This window comes from Symphalangus syndactylus, chromosome 8, assembly GCF_028878055.3.
Source record: "Symphalangus syndactylus isolate Jambi chromosome 8, NHGRI_mSymSyn1-v2.1_pri, whole genome shotgun sequence".
NCBI lineage: Eukaryota > Metazoa > Chordata > Mammalia > Primates > Hylobatidae > Symphalangus > Symphalangus syndactylus.
The window spans coordinates 115116283-115133775 of NC_072430.2; the positions used below are offsets into that span (position 1 = coordinate 115116283).

Consider the following 17493-nt stretch of genomic DNA (forward strand, 5'->3'; position numbering starts at 1 on the left):
AGAGCGGGCCAGGTGAGAGGACTTTGAATGTGAATTGAGGAATTTGGGGAATAGTGTCATCCAATTAATGTTTAAGAAAGCCTTAACTATATTTCATAGGACGGGTAGAAGTAGGGAGAGATTGGAGGCAGGCAGAACAATTAGGAGGCAATAGTAGTTGATGATGGGATTTTTATCTTGGGTGTTCATGCAATTTCATGTAGTGTGAAGTTAATTCTAAAAACAAATAGGTGACTATTTATTAGTTATAGCCATTATTATTATTATTATTAGATACTATGTGATGAGGTAGAACTATTTTTAATTGGAGTATTATTTAAATAACTAGCCTGTAGGACCAGATGTGACTTGACAGTTGTAACTCCAAGATATAGTAGGAAAATATGACAAGGTTGAGACTCCAAGAAACTCAATATTTCAGGTGTTAAAATAATTTGTAAGACTAACCACTGCTAGACAAAACGTTGCATTAGATATCTACATTTTAGATAAGTTCCACCAATAAAAAGACAAGTTAATTAAGAATTTGAAACATGGTTAAAATAAAAAATTATGTGCAGTGTAAGATGATAAAATAGCTGTTTAAGATTTTCAGAATTAAAAGAAATAATCAGGAGGATGGGTGTGGGGTAGGAGAGCACATGCTTGTATTTTTTTTCTATTATAACTTTTCCTCTCTTATCAAATTCACATTTAATCATTTAGAAATATTCTGCTAACTACTCAGTAAATTATCTGACTAAAGTAATTTCACTAAAGTGTGAACATAGCTTAGTTACTTGTCTACTCTGTACTAGCCACTGATACAGGCTGGAGGTGCACTAGTGAATGAAGCAGACCCAATACTCTGCCTGCATGAAATTCACTTTCTAATGTGATGAAACAGATAATAAATAAATCACTAGATGGTATGTTAAAAGGTAATGAGTGCTATGAAGAAAGAGCAGACCAAGGAGAAAGAGGGCTGGGGAACATACTGTAATTTTAAATGAGGGCATCAAGGTAGACCCCTCCGAGAAAATGACATCTAAGCCAAGAGGAAAGAATCTTTAAATTTTGAATTTTAAATACAAAATTTGGCAAGTTTTTTTATTGAAATTTTTATTTTTATTGCTTAAAACATCAGTGGAAAAGAAAGGGCAAATTCTTTGTTTAAAGCTTAATCTCTCAAGGGAAAAATATTTATCTTTGTATTTCCACGTGTTTCAGTGATGCCTCAGTGATATCCTTATTGAAGTTTTCTCTGTTTTGTAATCCATTCCCTTATCTAGCCTTTTACTAAACGAGAAGACTGGAGACATTCATCCATTTATCTACAGAGCCTAGCAAGGTGCTTGACACCTGGTAGGAGTTCAGTGTCTGAGACTTGAATGTCTAAATGGTCTTATTGGCATATACATTTGTATTAAACACATAGAGATCATGTCATGATAAGGTCCTTTATTTTATAGAACTCACATTTATATAATCCTTTGGTTACTTTTCCTGACATTCTACAAGAATACACACTTCTTTTCATTAAGATTTCCTTTGTACTTCCCCTTTTCAAAGTATGAAGTGCTCTGGCAGTAGGCACTTAAATTATGCTTTAATGTTATAATCTAATTCCTAGCCTGTGGACCTCTGTCAACTAGGACTGAGGATACTAAAATATCTTACGATGGTAACAAGGTGATTTCTTTTATACTCCTTAGAACGAAATAGCATTTGGGGAACTGTTAGTTAGAAGAAAGGATTCCAAATAATAGCTCTTTGTTCAGTGTTCGTCCATCAATTCATAGATAAGTCAATTGGCGCTCATCATTTTAAATTCATCAGGGGCCAGTGTAGTTAGGAGGAATATAAAGAGTACTTTAGGCAGTAAACGGAGACCTTGTAACAATATAATGTGTAGTGGGAAAGAGGATTGGAAGATCTATAAAAACTGCCAAAAGAACCAAAAATATAATTAAAGCAGCAAAAAGACATATTGAACACAATCTCAGGGACTATTTCAGGCAATAGCAAATGTCTCTTCAAATACAGAGATGGAAAGCAAAATAGAAAACTAGTTTCATGAAGGGAGTGAGAAAAACACCAAACACAATTGTAGGAATAGGCTCACAAGTGTTGATTTTCTTATGCTAATTTTTACCTTTCTTTAAAATGATTAGAAAGTGTCTAACCCAGATATCGGATAATTTGAAATTCTCAGATGAGAGTAGAGAAAAGCAAAATAAAAATATAAACAAAGGTAATATTTTAAGCAAGCATGTCTTAGAGTAGCATAGATAAAATGATGTGTAGAAAACTATTGAAATTTACAGTTTACACTCAAATTTTGCCAACTAAATACAGTTGGTTTAGGTTCTATCAAAGTTACATATTATCTAAAATTTTTTTCTTTTTCTTTTCATTTTGTGAAAGCATGGAGGTTTACACATGATTTCCTCAAGAACAAAAAAACATTTCCAGTAAAAAATATTTTTCGATGGCAAATTTTCATTACTTAGACCAGAGGTTTCATCTAATAAAACACATCAGAGTTACCTGGGGAGTTTTCCTAATAAACACACTTCTATTCAGACCCATTAGCAGAGATATTTGAATAGCTTATAATAATCTTTGGAAACACACTGAATACTATCACTCTTACTTTCTAAAATCTTCAACTTCTGTCTTGAATTGTAATTAGACAAAAATTGGCAAATTAAAACAAAATTTAGAATCAGAATAGCATGTTATCAGAAGTAACATGTGAAGTTGATTTCCTGGATACAGAAGCAGAATTCAGACTTCTGTGTTAAGATCATCTCTTCCATAGAAGTCTGCTTTCACTCTAAATAAATAAATAAATAAATAAATAAATAAATAAATAAATAATTGTGGTTTCCTTTGTGCTGAATAATTCTAAAGTATTTTTAGATTTAATGAAGACAAGCTCCAACTATTTAAAGTGTCAAGCTTGAGATTTCAAACACTGGGTCGAAGGAAATAGATAAATCTTTAATTCAAAGATAATTTGATAAGCCAAGTAAAGGACAAAATATTTTTGGTTAATCTTGCCCAGAAACACACGCATATGCTCACTCACACACATACAAACACACATAAAATGTGCAGTACAGTACATTGTTCAATCTTTCTCGGAGATACAAACTTGAAATTCACATATCGTACCTCTGATTTAAAAAAAAACTAATAAAATTATCTGTTGAGAGGGACATCTTAAACATATCCTATCAATTTTAATGGGAAACACTAACATAGTTTTGTGTGTAAATGTAAGTTAATAGGTATACACACTCACACATAAACAAGACGTCGGAACTTAGTATATCGGTTTAAAGGTAATCAAGACATTATTTTACATTGCAAAACACAATCATTCTAATGACAAGACTTAGGTGCTTTGGATCTAAAAGAGGCGTCTTATTGCTACAGAGAGAATTATTACAGAAAAATAACGGGCTTTCTTCATTTTAACATTTGAAAAATTGAGTGCACGTTATAAAGCAAGAGGAACATAGAAACAAAGGTCTAGAAATCATTTATGGAGTTCCTGCTGCCTACTAAAGTTTGTGTGTGTGTGTGTGTGTGTGTGTGTGTGTGTGTGTGTTATGGGAGTGGAGGTGGGGTGGCAACATTTAAAAGGATTAGGCACCTTGACCTCAGTCCTAAAACTGTAAGGGAAGTAAAATGAAGAATTAGTATTTTTTTTTTGTCTTCGATGACTACACTTAAACCTTGCAGAAAGAATAGCACAATAATCTTCCTTACTTCAGGAAATTTGACTCATGGCCAGACTTCTTTTCTCTATATGCCTGTCTAGCTCCCTGACTGCTGATTACTTTGAAGCAAATGTCAGATATCATACTATTTTATCCTTGAATATTACAGTGTATATCTTTTAAAAGGCAACAACTTAAAAATATAACTACAATCCTCAGAAGATCAATCTTAAAAATTACATTTAATATAATCAAATATCAATTTATGATTCTAATTTCCTCAATTATTGAAGATATGTTTTTCTTTATAGTTTAATTTTTAAAAACCACATTCTAATTAGTGTGTCCTATAGAGTTTCTTAGAGAGTCTGTATTTTGCCTCCTAAGGTGTAGTTGAAAACATTTCTCTCTCCCCTGATTTTTATGGAAATTGAGAGTTAGATTTAAATGGTTTCAACAACAGAATTTAGAGTATTTATAAGGAGTAGATGATGTCTGCTTCTTAAATGTTTTTCCAGTTGTCCCTCTTCTTAGCTAAGAATTGGGTAGACCCTGGCTCAAAGATTATTATGGCAAAGTTATCAAATTCCGAATGCCGTAGTAGAGATGGAAGTAGACATGGATATAATTAACTCTAATAAAAAGCAAAATACAATATACTTCTAGAATGTTCCACAGTGCTTGGTTTTATGTCAGCATTAAGAGAGTGATAAAGTTTCAGTTTCTTCATGAACATAATTCTGGCATGGAAAGGGCAACCCTTGGGACAACTCCATCAAACACAAGAGCTCTGCGGAACACAATTTGATAGATAATCTTGAAGATTCCTTCTGGCTCTAAATCTCAGAGTGATGATGAGCCATATCATACAATTCACAATGTTTTTGCAAACTCATGAACTTTCCTTAAAGCTATTCTTGAGCAAAGCTAGGGAATGATAAAGGGGAAAAGATAGATACATAACATTTCAGCTAAAGTGAAGTATTTCTGGCTTGTTAACAGCTCTACAAGTAAACTTAGAATAGACAATGTATCTGCATGCTTCAGTTCCTCTTCCAAGAAAACAAAACAAAACATCTGCCGGTTACAAGGGCTATATATTTGAAGAAAAGTGACAAGTAATAGGAAAGGAACTGGAAATCTGGGTATTATGGTTTCATTAAATATACTGTGCCTTTATTTAATAAGTCTGTGTATTTTACCTTTGGAATATTTTTGTGTGTTTTGTATTATGTATTCTGCTAAGATTCATACAACTGTTTCTTCAGGCACAGACAGCACACATTGTCCTGGAAGATGGAACTAAGATGAAAGGCTACTCCTTTGGCCATCCATCCTCTGTTGCTGGTGAAGTGGTTTTTAATACTGGCCTGGGAGGGTGAGTAATGCTTTTCCAAGGCTTTATTCTTCCTCTATGTAGAGAAATAACTGGAAGATCTCACTCGTGGTGGTAAGTTGAAATCACTGCATCATAATAAGACTACATATTGTCCTGAAGTTGCACCATGCCTTGTGCATAGCCTACTGCAGCCATCCTTGAAAGAAAGTTAGACATGAACTTCTGCTACTGTAAATGAAAGACAACATGGGAACGCTGGTGGCCCCCTGGATAAAAAGAACAAAATGAATTCTAGAAACTCAGATTGTGAGGACACAGGTTACGTGAGATTACCAAATGGTTTCTGTAAGGGGAGGTATGGGTCTGATTAAGGTGAAAGTTGGAGCAAGGAAAAGAATAGATACTACATTCTAGTGCCATTTCATTAGGAAAGAATCAATTTTGCACATCTAATATGAAATACTACAAGGAGATTAGAAAGTCCTTGGGTATTTTATATAATTTTGCACTCTAGTAAGAAAGTTGAAATAACAGATACATTTATTATCTTTAATCAGTGAGAGAGCAGCTGTGTAGATCTAATATTTTCAGTAATTATCAACAGTGACCTGCCTTAGTATTTAAGACCTGCTAACATATACAGCAATGAAAATGAGAGTTGCTACAGAAATTAAGTGGCTGGTCTTACCTAGTTAATAAATGTTTATTCACCTGGGAATCAGGAGGCTGAAGTTCTAGTCTCAATTCTAAGGATAACTAATTATATAATATTGGGAACATCACTTAAGCTTTTTGAGTTCTAGTTTCTTCGTATAAAAAGTGAGGGGGCTGGATTAAATACTAATTTACAGCTGGGGATTTAAACAATTATGTGTCTTAAAAACATGACTAGATTGATTGAAGGGGTTTCCAACACAGATTCAATCCAACTAGTATTCTATGAAATATTTGATAAATTCTTTAGAGAAATTCATGTTAGCCTCATAAAGACAAGGGGGCATTAGGTTCACTGATACTGAAGATACTAATTGACCAAAACTTCCATTATATTATTAATTTATATTCTTTCTTAAACTCTTGCCTCCCTGTGTGAAATGAAGAATATTAGACGGGTTTTTAAATAGTTCCACTGGTGAGAACATTAAATTACAGTGTATGAAACCTGTTTGCAAAGTTTTGCTTCACAAGGCAATTATTTAAGCTTTTCGACAGCACTAATTACTAGCTGTGTTAATATACCTGCCAACAAACAACTGTTTAATATAGATCAGCATGATGGAGGGCACTAGAGTTTTCTTCTCTGTGATAGATTACAGGTAATAAATCTTGTCGCATCACAAAAGTCAAACAGGGGCTGATGGATTAATTTGCTCCCAACACTGTAGTTCTCTAAAACAAAGTATATTTATTCATTTACTGAAGAGTATTGTAAGCATATGTTTAAAGGGAATGGTCAGTTCTTTTATGGAAAGAAAGAAGAAAGAGAAGTAAAATCAAATTAATTAAAGTTTTTTTTGATGTAGGAAAGGGTATTCATTTATAAGATTAGTCCACAGACCCTATATTCCATTGAAAAATGCTTCTTTCATTCATTGCGTGCCTCACTCAGTAAGGTGGTTGATAATTAAAGGGGCTATTTTGTTTTTCATCTTTAAGCAATGCATTTATATTGTGGGCAAGCCTTGGTTAAAAAATTATCAGTTCCTGACAGATAAGAGACATCTGAGAAGTTAGCTGATGGAAGCTGCGGATAAACACCACAGCCCTCGAGTCACCTTAGGGATTGCAGAGCTGAAAGACTAAGTATTTTGTTGACAAAGTTAGTTCTGGTAGGCATTAGTCTGGATGGTGTTGAAGAATTTATGTTGACTACTGCCTGTGTTAAACTTTATTGGTTTCAAAGTCGTTGATTCTGTGCCCCTGAGCATCTAAATTCACTTTCAGTTGTAATCCACAAAAAAGATTTGGCTTAACTCATTTTGCAGGAAGTGAACATGGAAGACAGCAGGAAAAAAACCCTCAATTGCCATGTATTTCAGTGCATGCAAAAAGTGTAGATAGCTCCTGGTATTTATGGGAATGTTTCTTCTTCTTAAGAATAAGAAATGTGCGTGTGTGTGTATACACACACATGATATGTATATACACACACATACACACACGATATATTTGTATTTTTCCTCTCACCCAAACTTAAACATATAGCCCTCCTGCATTCCTCCCTAATTCCATATCAGTACTTTAAAATAGTTAGTTGGCATCTTTTAACTTAGAAGTCAGAAATGCCTCAAGTCAGGTCTGTGAGATGAATTTTTTTCTAAGCAGATAATAACTTTCAAACTTATATGCTTCTTTCTAAAATTAAAATATTTTAAAAATCAACTTTATTGAGTTATTCTTTCATATAAATTAACTCACTTATTCTAAATATTCATTGAATTTTAATAATCATATATAGTCATGCAACCACCACTAACACAATCAGGATACTAAAAAATTTCAGTATCCTAAAAAATATCAAGAAAAACTTTTCAATTTTCCGATGGTTACTATCTTGGTGAAACTGGCAGCCCGCAACAGTAAATATCAGTTTGGGTTCAATGATATCTGGTAGGCCAGGGAAATCTTTAGAGTATCTGCAAACTTTAAATAGAGCAGCGATATTTTAAAAATTAAGATGCTAGAAAGGGATTTTTAAAGGCATTAAAAAATTTAAAGAAATTGAGGGAATAAAACTTATATGAAAATATACCTTGGTATTCATGAGTTGGTTTTTCTTTATATGAATGATATCATGGTATAAATTTTTATATTCTGTCATAAAATTTCCCTAGGTATGTTAAAATCTGGAGACATTCTTGTTGGATTCTTCTCATTTTCAAGAGTTAAATAATTCAGAGCATGTATGCAGATTATAGCTTTGTAGCTACATACATTATTTGCTGATAAGTTTTTGGCATGTTTACCTAGGTACCCAGAAGCTATTACTGACCCTGCCTACAAGGGACAGATTCTCACAATGGCCAACCCTATTATTGGGAATGGTGGAGCTCCTGATACTACTGCTCTGGATGAACTGGGACTTAGTAAATATCTGGAGTCTAATGGAATCAAGGTAGTACCAGTGATGGCCATTTAAAAAGTCTGGATTTGAGGGAGTGTAGTTGACTTATTCTTAAGAATTAGGATGGCCAAAGTTTCTTCCTCAATATGGTAGTACAAGTCATTAAGCTCACGTATTCAATCTTATTCCTAGGTATATGAGAATAATCTTGAACTTGACAGCATTTTGAGTTTCATTTCTAGGGCACTTTGAATTTTAATGCATTGGATGAAACTTGGCTTAATTTGAAAAAAATGTTGTTATAAGTTCAAATAACAACTGTGCTATAAAAGAATTGGGGAAGAATCACCTTCTAAAAGGAGTTTGGTAATGAATTCTATATCAATTATTTGCTTTTGAATCTTAGCCTCTAGGGGATGATTTAAAGACAGCTTTTATGCCAGTCTAAAAGTAAACATATTAAGATTTCCTAAAAAAGGTAATTTTGGATACTCTCTTAGGAATATATATCATATAAACAATTCAAAAATTTATATTCCAAATTCAATGCTATTTTTTCACCATTCCATTTTTGAATGACTTCAACTGATCATTTATCTTAGTTTTCACTACTTCTCACAATTTCCCATCAATTTTTTCTCTCCCTTAAATGTAAACTAAAAATGATTTTATTCATCATGTGCATTAAACCAGTAATTATTAATTAAATTCTTGATAAATGCCATGCATGTCAGAAGGGGGACCTAGTTTAGTCTCAGGATTTACCAAGCCAGGTGAGCCTGCTCCCTCTCATAATTAATGCAACAATTACATATTTTAAAAGAAGGGCATTGATTTTTTTTTTCTTTTGCCACTTGTTGTTTTTAAAAATCGTTAAGTCTCATGTCAGTGGATATCATAAAACTTAAAAACAAATGCAAATTGATTCACAAGAGTTGGATAATATTTTGTGATAACCTCTTTAAAATGACTGTCTGTCTTTCTAGGTTGCAGGTTTGCTGGTGCTGGATTACAGTAAAGACTACAACCACTGGCTGGCTACCAAGAGTTTAGGGCAATGGCTACAGGAAGAAAAGGTGAGAAATGTAATAGGGCATCCACCATCACCTAAGGAAGATTGAGAAGGTGCCTGTAGATTCAGAAGTGCCAAGCAGACAGAGGAAGATCATGTAGTTTGTGATTTTTGCATTTCAGAGAGGGATTCCTTCTCTTACTATATAAAGGCTGAAATGTCTGACTTCCTCCTTAAATGCTGATGAGCGCATATTTTCAGTTTGTCCACTAGGTGGCACTCACACATGCTTGGTAGCATTTCACATTTGGGGAAGTGGGGGTAAGATAAAATTTTAGCATTTTCTCCTCTCTTTAGCAATTGAGTCTTTTACTCTCCTTTACCGTTTTATCTAGAATGTAGTTATGGAACTTGCTTCATGGGTTCTAGTGTTCTATTACCAGCTCTACTGTTAACTGGTTGTGTAACTGTGCAGGTCACACAATCATTCTATGCAATACTTGCATCATCTCTAATTCTTATGAGTATAAGCAGATTACCATCAAGTCTTGTTGGGCTTCAACATTATGACATGTAATTATATATAATTTCATTTGAAGTATTAATAATGTCAGAAAAGGGTTATAAAACTTTATCTTACACTGTTAGTTTAAATATTAATTTCTTTTCTTTTTTTTGAGACGGACTTTCACTCTTGTTGCCCAGGCTGGAGTGCAATGGGGCAATCTCAGCTCACTGCAACCTCCACCTGCCAGGTTCAAGTGATTCACCTGCTTCAGCCTCCCCAGTAGCTGGGAGTACAGGAGCCTGCCACCACACCTGGCTAATTTTTTGTATTTTTAGTAGAGACGGGGTTTCACCATGTTGGCCAGGCTGGTGTCAAAACTCCTGACCTCAGGTGATCCCCCCGACTCGGTCTCCCAAAGTGCTGGGATTACAGGCTCACGTGAGCCTCTGCGCCCAGCCATAAATATTAATTTCTAATGAAATAAGAGCATTTGCCTTGTTTGGATGTTAGAATTACTTAAGTTAATGGACCTGCTTCAATTAACTTCATCTCCAGTGTTGCTGTAGCTGCTTCTTGTTCAACTGCGGGGCCTATAATTGACAGAATTTTATTCTACGAAAATGCTGCCTCTCCAACGAGTGTCTATCTATGGGGGCTAAACATTGCTTCTTTCTGACAAATAAAACAACATCTTGATCCTGGCTCTTTAGATCTCATTCTTTCTAAATTTCAAAAGGCAGAAGAAGGCATCCATATCATATCCTGGGCCATCATCATTTTCTTCTCAACTATTGTCTGAATTTATCTTCCTTATCCAGGCAGCTAATTTCTGTAATCGTCATTTGGGAGACACTTCTCTCCCCCCAGCCCCCCACAACCCAAGGTTTCCTTTTCCTTTTTGTTATTTAGGACACTTGTTCTCATAGCTTCTCTATGTCAGAACTAATAGTTTTAGTGTAAGCCTAGCCAGTGGCTTGTAAGTTCGTTTTTTAAACGTACTTTGAAGCTTCTTACATGATCACAGACACGTAGAGTAGAAAAGAATGCAAGATAATAACCAGTTCACCTCCTTCAATTTAGCGGTGAGAACGAATACATTGCTTAAACATTTCTCAGATAATTAGTGGAAGGAAAAAAAAACTAGAACATGTTTTCATTTTTTTAACCTCTTTTTAAAAAATCTTATTTTAGTAAAAAGCCTCCAGTGGGATGGAACCTGTTTTCTTGATTCCTAGCTCATTACTCTTTCATTATACCACATGTGTCTTTATCCAACCTAATCAAAGAAACTTAAAACAAATGGTGGTCTTGCCTGATGGACTAATAGGATGATCATGTTTTAGTACAATGTGACTACTCAACATAGCCCTTCAGAAAAATGTGTTGAGTGCCTACTCTGTGCCAGGAACATTTGGCTCAAAACATGGATTTGCATATGATTGCTTATGAAGTTCGCCAATGTGATTTAACTTACTTAACATCCTGGGTTAAAAGCAACAGAAGTGTAGCAGAAGATTGATGTTCAGAATTTCTCATTTTTTACTCTGAGAAAGAACCTGGGTATTAAGAGTCCTATGCCTAACTGTAGCAACAATTTACCGTGTTCTGACAACACAGTCACCCTGGGTCAGAGAAAAGAAAGAGTGGAGAAATTATTTACTGCTCAGGAAGATAGATGAGGCCAAGTTTGTAACTTGAAAACAATATGCTGGATTTAATCTCCTGCAATTTCACTGTCACTACAAATTTTTTCTTATAGATTCCTGCAGTTTATGGAGTGGACACAAGAATGCTGACTAAAATAATTCGGGATAAGGTATAATCATCATCTTTAGCCAAATCTATGTTTGTTCGTGTGTGTGTGTGTGTGTGTGTGTGTGGTGTGTTTCTCTCAGTGCCTAAGGGATCCATTAATATGTAAAGGAGTGAATCTGGCCAGCTTCTGCTATCTGGGTCTCTGTTATTTTGTTTTACTATTTTCATTGTAATTTTCAAGATTGAATACTTAATTGGTATGTTTTTAACTGAAGCGACTTGAGATTCATTCACCTGGCAGCTTATTGAGTGCTCACTATGTGTTCATTATACCAACAAGTCAAGGCATTTATAATTCAGCTCATGTGATAGAACTTTAGTGAAACTAGTGGAGAAGGTAACAAATTGCATAACAATTTTGCCTGAAGTGAAAACCTACATGCTGAAAAATACACTCCAGGAAGTGTACAGCATTGTTACTGTTATTTGTTTTGTCCTTGTGAAAGAGTTATTTGTAAAATTAATGCATTATCTTTCATGAATGTGCCAAATAAGCCTTGCATGCGTTACTTCAATTATATAGTCTTTGTTGAGACCATTATCGATGACCAAGGTGATAAAAGGGAAGGTTATCTTTTGCTTTCAATGAAGTCTGATTGCTACAACATCTGACCCCTCCTCTGAGAATATCTCATCACCATCTGCTTATTGAGTTTATTATTATTTTACTTGAAATTTCCATATTCCAAATCAGAAAGAAACATTACTTCACTAATGTTAACTAAGTTCCCTAAATGCAACTAAAGTTTTCTTACTAAATATAATTACATAAAAATTAAAAGATAAATGGTACAATTTGAAACTACACATGTGGGCTGGGTGCAGTGGCTCACGCCTGTAATCCCAGCACTTTGGGAGGCTGAGGCAAATGGATCACTTGAGGTCAGGAGTTTGAGACCAGCCTGGCCAACATGGTAAAACCCATCTCTACTAAATATACAAAAATTAGCCAGGTAGAGTGGTGCACACCTGTAATCCCAGTTACTCAGGAGGCTGAGGCAGAAGAATCACTTGAACCTGGGAGGCGGAGCTTGCAGTGAGCTGAGATCATGCCACTGTACTCCAACCTGGGTGATGACAAGACCCTGTCTCAAAAAAAAAAAAAAAATGTACATATGGGAAAAGGAGTCTTCAAAAAAATCTTTTGTAGATTTCTTGTTAGGATATATATATATATATATATATATATATATATATATATACGTATATATATATATATATACATATATATATATATATACGTATATATATATATATATATACATATATATATATATATATTGACACAGGCTTTCTGTAAACAGAAGGAAAAAACAGCTCTGAAAATAAAACATGGCCAAATACCCATGACCAGAAGGAAGACAGTGAGAGTTTACGCCATCATTCTGTCCCACCTCTGATTTTATTCACTCTCCCATGATCTTCCTGAGAATAGGTGTTAGTGAAATTATATATCCCAGGGAGATTCTTGTGTTCTCTCAGCCTAATGATGTGTGTGAGCAGTAAACAATGTGAGGCTATGAGGGCGGGAAGGGAATACAGTTGGGAAAATCAATTCAGATGGCAGAATTGGCAGGTTGAATAAAATATAGTCAGGCCTAATAATTCAGGAAAACTTTACAAGACCACACTTGTCCTTCATGTCATATGTTAGGTTAAAATGAGCCCTCCTTTTATCATAGGCAGTTAGGTTTTCAAAATTGGCTGAATAGATCGGCACAGACAAAATAGTATTGCCTCATATTTGTTTATCAGTGATGGTGGTTCATATTAAAAATATATATTATGACTTTCACTTCTATTAACTTTAATTTGAAAAGTAAGATCCTATTTCATTCAGCATGTTTTAAGAAAGGGTGAAGGAGAACTAAAAACCAAATTTCAAAATTAGGGATCCATAAATATAGACAAGGGATTATATGACTTGGATTCTAAAAGTAAATACAGGCCACCATGAAATTTAGTAATCTACTATGGAAGTGAAAGGTGGTTTTTAGATAGTGTTCCCAGACTTAGAGGCAGCACTCTGAATTTAATAATAGCACTGAAATAACCATCATGCTTGCATGACACATAGGTACTTTCTACTCTCACTTACCCCCAAGTGACTTCTCCTTCAAGGAATACATTTAAAAGGGAAATGAAGGCTTCCTTCTATTTCCTTCAATGCAAAAATTTCATCAGAGAAGCGCAAATCAATGAATTATTTTGAATTTTTACCCCTGAATAAAATCTTGATTACTAAATATAGCATGCTGTTTTTCTAAGTAGTTCAAAGCAGATTTACTAACAAATAAGTAAATCTCAAGATATAGCTGAAAAAAGGTGACATTGTCATGTTCAAGCTAGCAAGGGTAGTTTGTGAAAACTTTACAGAGGGTTGAACATTCTTTAAATTCAGGCCCATAGGAACACTTGGACATGAACATGTCTAAAACAGTGAATATTTTCATTTCAAATTCTAGAAGTTTATGACTTATGTTGCATTTCATCTTCTTTGTGAATTAATATTACTATCATAATGAATGAATTTGCATTCTTTTTTTGTGATTTTTAGATTCCTTATTGTCTCAGTAGACTTTTTTTGTCCATTTCTCTCATGAAATGTCTTTAGGTCATATGCACTGAGGAGTGTAGGTTTACTAAATATCCCAGTTTGCATCAGCCTGGAGCCTGGAGACCTGAATTCTGACACCTTTTGACTTTGCCTTCATCAGGCAATGGTGTCAGCCCTGGAAGAACTAATTGTATTTCCAAGAGTATTTCCCAAAATGTATGCGCAAATTACTTAATCTTTTCAGTTTGAGAAGATGAAGATCTTCCACTGATGGTTACGAGTAGTTATAAAGACATCTAAATCTTGGAGCAGATGTTTAAAGTCCCTGTGAGTTTATCTTGTCAACACCTTCATCGTTGCTTCCTTTTAACTGTCTATTTTTTTTTTAATTTGATAGGGTACCATGCTTGGGAAGATTGAATTTGAAGGTCAGCCTGTGGATTTTGTGGATCCAAATAAACAGAATTTGATTGCTGAGGTTTCAACCAAGGTGAGGGGTTTTCCTTCATATTTTGTAGTTTTATTTGATCCCATTTAGACCTTTCTTGAAATATCAAAATCTTTATTTAAGCAGAGTTTATCTTCCAGAAGCACCAGTGTTGAGGGGAAAAAGGGATCTCATAGCAGCTAAAATACACATTACAAAATCAGTGCATTTAAAGCTGGTTTTACTTACAGGCTTACATGGGAAACTTCATGCCTTGATTTAGAGGATTTTTACTAAATTTAGTGTTCCCTCCACCTTTTCTGATTCTTCAGCTTAGGATTTTAACAATGTCAAATAAAGGGAGCACTGAATTGCCAAAGATAGGTACAGTGATGATGAAGAGTCAGAGCTAGTAACCTGCCAGAGAGCCAAGAGAATTTTACAGAAACCAGGCACAGTAATCAGAGTCCGGGGACATTTCGTGCAGGAAAAATATTTATTCATACACTGAAGATTTATTGTGTTATAGCCTTGTTTCAAAATTAATGTTCATAATGATGACTGAGTCACTCTAAAGTGAAATATCTTTAGTATAGATTTATAAAACGGTATAGAATACATTTTAGAAAGAAGTCCATTGGTTTGGATCGAATATCTATTAATGTAGGTGTGAGTGAGTTTCTTGAGCTACAGTCTCTGTCCTTAGGGATCATAGAGCCTGGTGGAACAAGCTAGCAAGTAAATCACCATGTGCAGAATCCTGTGATAAATGCTGTCCTTGGAGTGTGCATAGCATGCTGCAAGGGCATGCATGGGGCAGCATTGAAACGGGATAGGTGGATCAGAGAAGGCCCTGTAGAAGAGTGAGCCCTGTTTTCAGACGCAAAGAGCAGGTAGTAACAGTTAGGTAGATGAAGAACCAGGACAACTTTGTTTCAGAGAGAAGGAATGGCTTGCCAAGAGGCATAGAGGTACAGAACAACATAGTATATTTGAAGAGTTATGCACAGTTTGGATGGCTGAACCAAGGGGTTCACACCTATTGGTTTACACACTTGGGCAAGGATGAGTGGAGATGGACTAACTGAAGCTAGGTCTAGAAGGTTTCATATCATTGGCTAATCAGCACTTCCAGAAACTATTGTGAACTCATTCGGTGTCATTTTGGAGCAAAGTAAAACTGAATAAAAGAGCAAGCAACTAGAAGGTTATTGTAACTTATTGGAACAAAACTCATGATAGCCTGAACCGAGCAGTAATAGCAAGAACAGATACAGCAACCCAGGCGGCTTATACAAATGGGAGAAGGAGGGGCTGAATGTGACCAGGTAAAAGATCACCCTATTTTCTCAGCTAAGGATATTAACTAGTTAGGTTGAGCATAGTGATTATGTCATTTGATATCTGAGATGTTTATGGGATACTGCTATGAATTTTTTTTAAAGAAAGGTTTTTGACCCGCTTTGAAACTTAGAGGAAGAATTGCTACCTTCTGGTTTTACTACATACAAGGAGAGTTAAAAATAGAGCTTCTCTTTCCTAGGACTATGTATTTGGTTACCATGGGGCTTTACATGTGGAGAATTTAGCCCTGTGGAAGCCTATGTGGCATCATAGTTATTGGCTAGTTCTAATTTAGGGTTTATTTATACTATAGCAGAGATGGCTACAAACTTCTCTTCCATCACCAGTGTGGCAATGGAATTTCTCAGAGAAACTCTACTTTATCTAAGTAGAAAGTGAGTGTTATTTTGACAAAGGCGATTGAAATTCTTAGAAAGGAAGGAGTAGAAAAAGTACATGTGGATGCAAAATTTGATTTTAAATAGACTTATTCACCACAACATTTTATTTCTAGATATAACATACACTTTTTTGCCCATGATATTTCATAATTATCGTGGTCCATTCAATGTGACAGCTCTGGTCTTTGAGGAAAATAATAACAATCAAGCTTTTTTGAACACTCGGTTGATTCTTATAAAAACTCCATGTCATAGATGAAGAAACTGAGACTTAGCAAGTAAGTCTATTTGAAATCAAATGTCACTTGCCCAAGTTTAGTGTCAATTTGAATTCAAGTGACTCCAGAGTCTCTGTGGCTAACCTCTTGCTATTTTTCTTTCCATTTTGATGGGCGTTTGACAGAAAAGCTTTAAAAAGCTCAATTTCTAGATTTCTGTTCCATGAATTCAAGAAACCTCTTCAAGACTCCCTGTGAACCCACTTTCTATTTGGCCTGCATCTTACAAGGTCTGAATATGTTTGCTTCTCTACCTAGGAACCTTTTCCTATGCTTTCTCCTTCCCCTTCTCGCCTGAAGAAGTCAGTTTCAAGAGTCAGCTCATTGTTCCTTTGTGAAGCTTCCATGACTCATCTCACCTTTGGATTCCATGTCATTTAATAAATAGCTTCAGTATAACAAGGATCAAATTGCATTTAACTCTTTGAAAGGATTGTCTCTTTCACTTGTCCTGATTGGCTCTTTGAGAGGAGAGGCCATGGTTTACTTACTTGAATCCCCAGCACGGCCCATAGTACCTTTCACATAGTACATGGTCAACAAATAATGAATAAATAAAGGAATACACAAAGCCAGTAAATGGTAGTTAGAGTTGGTGGTAAAGAAATTGCACATTCTTATTTTCCCTTCAAATCCTTTAAGCAGTATTTCTTATGGTTCTATGACCTCCATTATTAATGTAATAAAATTATCATTATTACTAATAACTGTAAGTCTTATTAATAAAAAATAGGCACGATCTATTGAGTACTTATTATCTGGTAGGTTTTTTCTAAATGCTTTACACTGATTAATTTATTCCATCTTCAGTGTAATTATATGAGATGGGTATTATTAGGAACTCATTTACAGATGAAGAAACTGGGGTGTAGAAAGATTAAATACCTTCCTCAGTGTAAATGGCCACAGGATTATACATAGGAAGGCTTGGTCTAGTGTCTACCTCTCAGAAAACATCATCTCATACTGCCTTTCAACATACTAGAAATAATAGTTACACAACTAACAGTTATACTATTAGTAACCGTCGTTATATTA

The 17493-nt window shown here is 34.9% G+C and overlaps 1 protein-coding gene across 1 annotated transcript in view; it reads left to right on the forward strand.

Annotated features, from left to right (window-relative positions):
• Positions 1-17493, forward strand: part of CPS1 (carbamoyl-phosphate synthase 1) — a 156906-nt gene that overhangs the window by 48625 nt on the left and 90788 nt on the right. Inside the window, exons 3-7 of the mRNA XM_055290483.2 lie at positions 4979-5088; positions 8020-8164; positions 9100-9189; positions 11393-11449; positions 14403-14495. Of these exons, the coding sequence (XP_055146458.1) occupies positions 4979-5088; positions 8020-8164; positions 9100-9189; positions 11393-11449; positions 14403-14495 (495 nt within the window). The remainder of the gene's footprint in view (positions 1-4978; positions 5089-8019; positions 8165-9099; positions 9190-11392; positions 11450-14402; positions 14496-17493) is intronic.